An 8,172-nucleotide genomic window follows, 5' to 3' on the forward strand; every position below is an offset into this window, starting at 1 on the left:
AATTTCAGCAGAGCAAATTGAGAGTGTACTAAAGAGGAACGTGTTGATCTGACAGTTTTCTGATTACAAAATTTACGTTTTCTGGCTAGCTTACAGTATCTCATACTAGAATCAAGAAAAGTCTGAGAAAATAACAGAAATTCATATTCAATATCTGAATATAGTAGACTTGGAAAAAGGAAAATCTTTACTGTGTTTAAAAATAGTGCTAATATCAGCATTTTGGAGCATATGGAATGTATTAAATACTTTTCTAAGAGCTTTGCTTGTATAATTTGATATAACATTCATGAAAATCCTGTGATATAAATAACATTATCTTTATTTTACAGCTTGAGACTCAGAGGTTTGGAATTTGAGTAGTTTAGGCTTATGTATTTGGTTAGCAGGCAAGAACCCAGAGTTACACATAGATATCTAAAGACAAAAGTCGTATTCCTAAACAGTCCTCATGATGCATGAACAGAGAGGGTGAAAATTAAGCAAATGAGAGGGAAAAATCTGTCCAAGTATAAAAACAGAGTAACCGGGGCCTGTGAGATGGTTAATGGTTAAGGCAGGCACTGCTCTTGCACAAGACTAGAGGTCAGTTACAAGCACCTATAACACACCAACTTGCAACTCCAAATTTAGGGGAGTCTTATGCCTGCCTCTAATGTCCCAGACTCTCACACACATGAACACTTGTACACATAATTAAAACTTATTTTAAAAATAAATGTTAAAAATAATAACAACATCCCCCATAGCTACAGATACAGACACAGAACCTTTGTGGTATAGAATATCTCATCTCTCTTCACAGTGCTGTCAGCAAACTTCTTCTGGAATGCCTGTCCAATTTCTTCCTCATTTTGGTAAAAATAAGCTGAATCAATATGGCAGTACCTGGTATCAATTGCTATCTGGACGGCCTCTTCTACTTTACTCTTAAGAACCTAGAAAAATATAAAAAGATAGAGGTGCTTCTTTCAATAAGCAGAGCCTTGGCAACATAAAATACTGTCTTTCCAAAACATGACTAGAGCTGGCCAAAATAAGTGTTGAGATATATAGCCAGGGTCAAATGTTTAATAAATAACTGATAAAGAAAGGGAGTCATTGTTGGTACTGTTTGTTCATTCCTATGGTATAAATATTTCTATTACAGCAAATTTCAAACCTCCAAAAATTGACAAAGATTCTCACAGTGAATGTTTGAGCCTATGAAAGCTGGACCCAGGACATCTCTGGATTTAACCCTGAATTTACATGACTTATATGTACATATGTATTCTATAAACTTACACCCCTAAATTAACTCCCCTTATAAGTTATTAAGCTTGTTGAAATACACATAATAAAGCTTATCATTATCTATCAATGCAATGAAGTAAATTTAGGCAGAATAAATTAGTAATATACCTATCTAAACTAAGAGAATCATTTAAAATAGTATTTTAAGAAAGTCAAAATGTAAAACAAAATAAGTTATTTTCACTAAAAATTTCTTAGGTATCTTAGGATCGTTTTGTGTTATCCCAAATTTGGTCCTTATGTGACACTTTCTTCCTTGAAACTGTGACATTTTTCATTACTGCCTACTATTCTGCTGACTCACCAGGCTGGACTCCTGAACTGACCCATAAATTTTTCTCTAGCCATTATCCTTCCTCTCTCTCTCTCTCTCTCTCTCTCTCTCTCTCTCTCTCTCTCTCTCTCTCTCATTAAATAACTCAGGCTTTTTATTCATTTCTCTCTCCTAATGAGTTAACCAACCGAGGAGGTCTAGCTTACTGTCCCCAGTTTCAGGACCCTAGACAAAAGTAGCATGCAATGCCAGTCCAGTCCCTTTGTTTGTGGTCTCTAATTTCATACATACGATGCCCTTATCAGAGACCCAAAACTATCACTTCCCTTCTTCCACATGAACCACTACTATGTGCCCTGTATGTTTAAAGTGTTTGACCCAGAAACATGTCCAGAGGTCAATCTTATTATTATTATTTCTTTAATGTATTATTTATTAACTTATTTATTTATTTAATTTATTATGTATATGAGTGTTTTCAGTGCATGTATGTCAATGATCCACACCCATGAAATGCCTGAAGAGGCCCAAGGAGCACATAAAATCCCCTGAAACTGGAGCTACAGAGAGCTACTAGTTTTCATGTGGGTGCTTGGAACCAGACCTAGGTCCTGTGCAAGAGTAGACATTTATGGCTCTCATCCACTCTGGAGCCATCTCTCCAGACCCAGTTTCATTTGTTCTAAAGTACAAATGATCATAGATGCACAGTAAGTAAGATTAACACAAACCGACTTATCCACACTGGAATTGCTGAAAGATGAACATGATTTTACGTCCCTTGATATAGTGGTATTCCAATTGTGATCTTTGGGTAAGCACTATTAGAATCAGTTGGTAGCTCATTATTTTGCCAGTTTTATAAATAAGCCTTATACCAGACTTATTCACATCCACTGGAGTTAAAGTCTTGAAATGTACGTCTCTTACTAAGAGCATTGATTTCATATATCTTTTAAAATTTGAAAAACACTGGCAATATACAAGGTAACAGCATGGAGTAAAGTGTCAATAGAAAAAGAGTATGAGGAACACCTGAATTTCTCAGACTGCTGATTGGTAGCAGTCAGGAACCATATCTACTCTCCATCCATCCCTGATATATGACAGTTACCTCCATAGGAGCAGAGGTGCCCAGTCCCAGTACAGGCATGAAATGTCCATCATTCAGTTTTACAGAAAGATGATTGCTATTTCTCATTTTCATTCACCCTTCTGGAAAGACACAGCAAGTACCTTCTTTGTTAATAGAACCCTGTAGAAGGAAAAGTATGGCACAATTGTTATGGTTTAACAAAGGTCTTAATGAGTTGTATTTCAAGTAGCATAAAATTACGTACTTTAAAATACACAGTTCAGCAGCTTTTAGCATAGTCATAGAAAACCTGGATGTTTTTTCCCTAACTATCCTGCCCTGTATATTTAAAAGTGGATACATAGGTATATACAGTTAAATGAAAGAAAAAATGAACAGCTGAATTTTATCATGTCAGCATAAGTTTGATAACAAAATTTGTTGAGTGATCTAGAGAGAAAAATACAGCTCAGTTACATTTATTAAATTAGATGCATGAATATAAATTAACTATTAGCTACAAGTATCCATTATTATGTCCAATAATAAAATGTTAACTTTGTAAGGGGAGTTTCAGTAAAATGTTCCTTTTTAGCATCATAAAATCTAGTAATACAATTTTCAGATCAATGATTTAAAAGAATAAAGACATAAAATCATACCTATCTTACTTAATAAATCTTATACAAATAAAAATAAAATATAAAGAGAAGGAATTGTTGTTGTTGTTGTTGTTGTTGTTGTTGTCTTTTTGAGTCAGGGTCTCTTTGTAGCCCCAGCTGGCCTTGAACTCATTATGTAGACCAGGATGGCTCTGTCTCTCAGTACTGGGACTAAAGGCATGCATCACCACACCTGACTTAGAAGGAATTTTAAAAATAAGAATAAATTTGATTGACAAAACTAATTTTCTTATGTGGCACAAAACAAACTTTAACATACACAAAAGAAAATTGGAATAATTCTATGAATTCTATCAGGCCACAATGCAATAAAGCTTAAAAAAGTCAAAACTAGCTGGGCGTGGTAGCGCATGCCTTTAGTCCCAGCACTTGGGAGGCAGGGGCAGTAAGATCTCTGTGAGTTCAAGGCCAGCCTGGTCTACATAGTGAGTTCCAGGACAGCTGGGGCTACAGTGAGACCCTGTCTCAAAAAGACCAAAAAAAAAAAAAAAAATCAAGATTGGTTGAGGCCCTAGTCACTACAAGAACTGATGGAGTTTAAACAACACACTCCTGAATAATGAGTAGGTCAAAGGAGAAATTAAGAGAGAAATAAAAGTAGTTGTGGAATTCATTGAAAAGGACAATACAACACAACAAAACCTTTGGGATACTTTAAAAGCAGTCCTAAAAAGGAAGTTTAGAGCTCTACATGCCTACTTTAAAAAAAAATTAGAAAGAGCACAAATGAGTGAACATTGCGACTGAAGACTCTGGAAAGGCAAGAACAAAGAAAATCCAAACCTAGCAGAAGAGAAGAAATATCAAAAATCAGAGCAGAAATTAATGAAATAGAAACAAAGAAAACAATACAAAGAATCAATGAATATAAGAACTGGTTCTTTGAAAAGCCAAACAAGATAGACAAACCTTTAGCCTAGTTAACCAAGAAAGAAAGCATAAATTCAAGTGGACAAACTCAGAGATGAAAGGGGAAACACCACCACAGACACCCAAAAGACCCAGAACATTATAAGGGAATACTTTAAAAACTTACACTGTATTAAATTTGAAAGCCTAAAAGAAATGGACAGATATCTAAAATCATGGGAACCACCAAAGTTAAATCAAGAAGAGATAAACTGTTTAAACAGATCTATAACATAAGGAAATTGAAACAGTAATACAAAACCTCCCAACTAGAAAAGCCCAGGACCAGAGGGGTTTACAGCAAAATTCTACCAGATATTTACAGAAGACCTCCAACCAATACTACTTAAATTATTCAAAATGATAGAAATAGAGGGAGAACTCCCAAATTCCTTCTATAAAGTCAGCATCACTCTAAAACCGAAAACCAGGTAAAGACACAACCAAAAAAGAAAACTATAGACCCATATCCTTAATGAACATAGATGCAAAAATTCACAACAAAATAATTGAAAACAGCATACAGATGTGCATCCAAAAGATCATTCACCATGATCAATTAGGCTTTATTCCAGAGATGCAGGGATGGTTCAGTATATGCAAATCAATAAATGACATCAATTATATAAATGGACTCAGAGACAAAAACCACACTGTCATCTCAAGAGATGCAGAAAAGGCTTTTGACAAAATTCTGCATGCATTCATGATAAAATTTTTACAGGGAATTGGACTGGAGGAAACATGCTTCAACATAATTAAAGCTATATACAACAAACCCACAGCCAACATCATTCTAAATGGAGAAAAACTGGAAGCATTCCCATTAAAATCAGGAACCAGATAAGAATATTTACCATCTCCACTACCTTTCAGTATAGTGCTTGAAATTCTTGCTAGAGCAATAAGACAAAAGAAAGAGCCTAAGGGTACTAATTTGAAAATGAAGAGGTCAAATTATCCCTTTTTGCAGAAGATATGATACCATGGCTAAAAGATCCCAAAAATTACACAAGAAAACACCTAGGACTGATCAATACTTTCAGTAAAGTAGAAGGTTACAAAATCAATCTGGAAATATCAGTAGCCTTTCTATATACCAATAACAAGCAATTGGAGAAAGATACAGGGAAATGCTCCCATTCATAATAGCTGCAAAAAAATAACTGAATAAAATCTGATAATGAAGACAGCTCTTCCTTATAACATTCTTATTAAATTTTCCATAGCTAAGACAAAATTAATTTTAAACTATATAATTTTTCTGTGTACTTTTAAGTAAGAAAAATGATGCTTCTAATATTTTAAGATGCCCTAACTTTGAAATGTGAAAAATACATATGAGAGAATTGACAATAGCAAGACTGCTTTGGAAGCTGCAACAAAATTAAAATGTAACCAGTATAATATTGAATATGTTTATTCAACTACAATACCCAAGAGATTCTAGTCAAAAACAGTTACCGAAAAACATTAGAGATGTTTGTAATTGATACCACAGAAATAAACAAAACTTGGGCAGAAGTTCTATGCATAGAAATGGACATTGTACTCATTTTTATGATAACTTCAAAATACATAAGAATAAACTTAGGAAAAATTATACAACTTCCACAAAGTAAAAGCTATCAACTATCATTGGAAGCATAAAATAAGGTTTGAACAAGTGGAAATGCATGCAAAATTCTTCAATGGAAACTTAATCTGTCAAAATATAAATTCCTACAATAAAATGTACATCTACGCAATTTTTTTAAGTTCCAATAGTCTTGGTTTTGATTTGATCCAGTCTTCCTCATGTGTGAATTAAAAATGAATGCCAGAGAGAAAGTTTACCAAAGAGATAATCATGAGAAAACTAGTTTTGCCATATTCAGAATTTATTAAAATTCTGATATTATCTTTGGAAAATAGTATTGACCTTTCTCATACTTCCCTGCTCCCAGTGATAGGGTTCAGGTCCAGGCACCCCAGACCCAGAAACCATAAGGCCCCTAAGAGGAACTATGTCAGCCAACTCCCAGCCACTGGCAAGCTGACAAATACAGCTCCAGGAACTGGTAACCCAATGCATTGTGATCACCAGACCATGCTCCACAGGCTGACAACCAGGTTTCCCAAGCCCTGTAGCTTCAGTGGGTTCCTGGAACCCTGTAATTGTAGAAAACATGTTTTACAGTAGATGTTTTCCTTGATAAGTTTCACCAGGTAGAGACCCCATGCCCTCCTTGAACAGCCTCCAAACAGCCCCAAAAAGCAGAAAAATATTCTTTTTCTACATTCTTTTCCCTTTGTAAGCTACCCCCCTGCAGCCATTAGATTGCTGGTTTTTACTCACTGCCTAGTTGAGACCCAGCCCCACCAACTCAATAAACTCTCGTTTTGCCAGAGTCCTCTCTGCTTTGCAGCGATCCTGATCCCTGCCACCTTTTTAATTTAACACCTGGTACCTCAGCCCACAGGCTGGCTTGGGCACATAAGATCTGTGCACCCTGAGAACTTCAAGCTTTGTCACACCTGCTATAGTGAGTAGTTCTTTTTCCCACATCTCTGCACTCAACAGTCTCAACTCTTGGGACAATATGCCCCTTGGCTGCCTCCAAACCTACCAGATCACCCAGTCTGAGCTATCGGCTAACCTGGTCACACAGTCAACTCAACTCTGCTGCTTCAGGGCCATGAGGAGTCAATCCTAGAAGACCAACTCAAAAGTTGCACCTATTCCTACCTGAACTGAGACAACTTCTCAGACCATTTCGTTGTGAAGTGGCCGTAAATGCCAGCACCAAACACTACTCAGCTGTACCAAAACCTGACAAGCTAGGGACACAGCAAGCACAGATACAATCAACCATTCAACAAAGACAAGATCACCTACCCGTACCAAGAAACACCACCAACAACACAAATTCAGATGCCTGAGTCTCACTGATAAAACAATATGCAAAACAAGATAATATGTTTACTGCAGAACTTAGTATGCCCATCATAAAGTTTCCTCAGACTGGCAACCTAACACAAAATGATGATTCCAAAAGAGTAATTATAAATATACTCAAGGAACTCAGAGTATGAACAAAAAAGTAATGAAGTCCATGAAAATACAAAGAATTAAATAAAAAACTAAGGCAATTAAAACATGAGATTAGAATTCAAAAAAGAGATGGAATCTCTGAAGAAAAGACAAACGGAAAAAAAGTTAAAATGAAAAACTCAGGAACTCAAACAAAAGGTTAGAAGAAGCAAAAAGAAAGTAAAGAAGCTCTCTCCAACCCACAGGCTTCTCTTTCCGGGGTCCCCAGGAGCACTGCTTCTGGACCTGGCCCTGCCCTCACCTCCCTCTACTTCCCTGGGCCTGCAGAACCAGCAGGCCTCTCTACAACCTTCAGGCTTCTCCCTCTGGGGTAAGTCAATTGGGCCCTCTGTGCCTTGACTCCCCCAGCCTCACTCACCTTTCCATCTCCCCCGTCGGTCTCTCCTCCTAGCCTGGGTCCTGTCCCATTCCTTGTATTGGCACCCCAGACACCTGGGGAACCACCACTGCTTCTTCCTGACCCTGTGCATCCAGAGCAACCGGTCCCCAGGGGTGCTCTGGGACTGGCCCAACCTTAACCTCTCTCTGCTTCCCTGGGTCTGCACAACCCACCATCCTCTTTCCTGGATGCCTAGGCTGACCTTTCCTCTTCCTGGTCTTTTGCATCCAGACCAACCCAGCTCCCCAGTGCAGTCCCCAGGGGCCCTTGGAGCTGCCTCCTGCCCCCATCTCCCTTTGCATCTCTGGGTGGCCCAGCCACCAGCTCCCCTAGTCCAGCATCTTTCCTGGGCCTGGCTCCCAGGCCAGTCCAACCCCCAAATTCCTGAGGCCAAAATCTATCCTGGAGGGATCCAGACCTTAGGAGAAAGCCTGAGAGCATCTGATCCTCATCTGACTTGGG

The 8,172-nt window shown here is 37.7% G+C and overlaps 1 protein-coding gene across 6 annotated transcripts in view; it reads right to left on the reverse strand.

Moving 5' to 3' along the window:
- The window catches only part of LOC103725884 (aldo-keto reductase family 1 member C15-like), a 38,939-nt gene that overhangs the window by 14,510 nt on the left and 16,257 nt on the right, over positions 1-8,172 (reverse strand). For all 6 annotated transcript variants that reach the window (XM_008823223.2, XM_029558726.1, XM_029558725.1 and 3 more), the window contains 2 exons: positions 2,685-2,825; positions 771-938 (listed from right to left, as the gene is read on the reverse strand). In XM_008823223.2, coding sequence (XP_008821445.1) covers positions 771-938; positions 2,685-2,777 — 261 coding nt within the window. In that variant the 5' untranslated portion in view covers positions 2,778-2,825. The remainder of the gene's footprint in view (positions 1-770; positions 939-2,684; positions 2,826-8,172) is intronic.

This window comes from Nannospalax galili, unplaced genomic scaffold (genome assembly GCF_000622305.1).
Source record: "Nannospalax galili isolate Female #2095 unplaced genomic scaffold, S.galili_v1.0 scaffold989, whole genome shotgun sequence".
Classification (NCBI taxonomy): Eukaryota; Metazoa; Chordata; class Mammalia; order Rodentia; family Spalacidae; genus Nannospalax; species Nannospalax galili.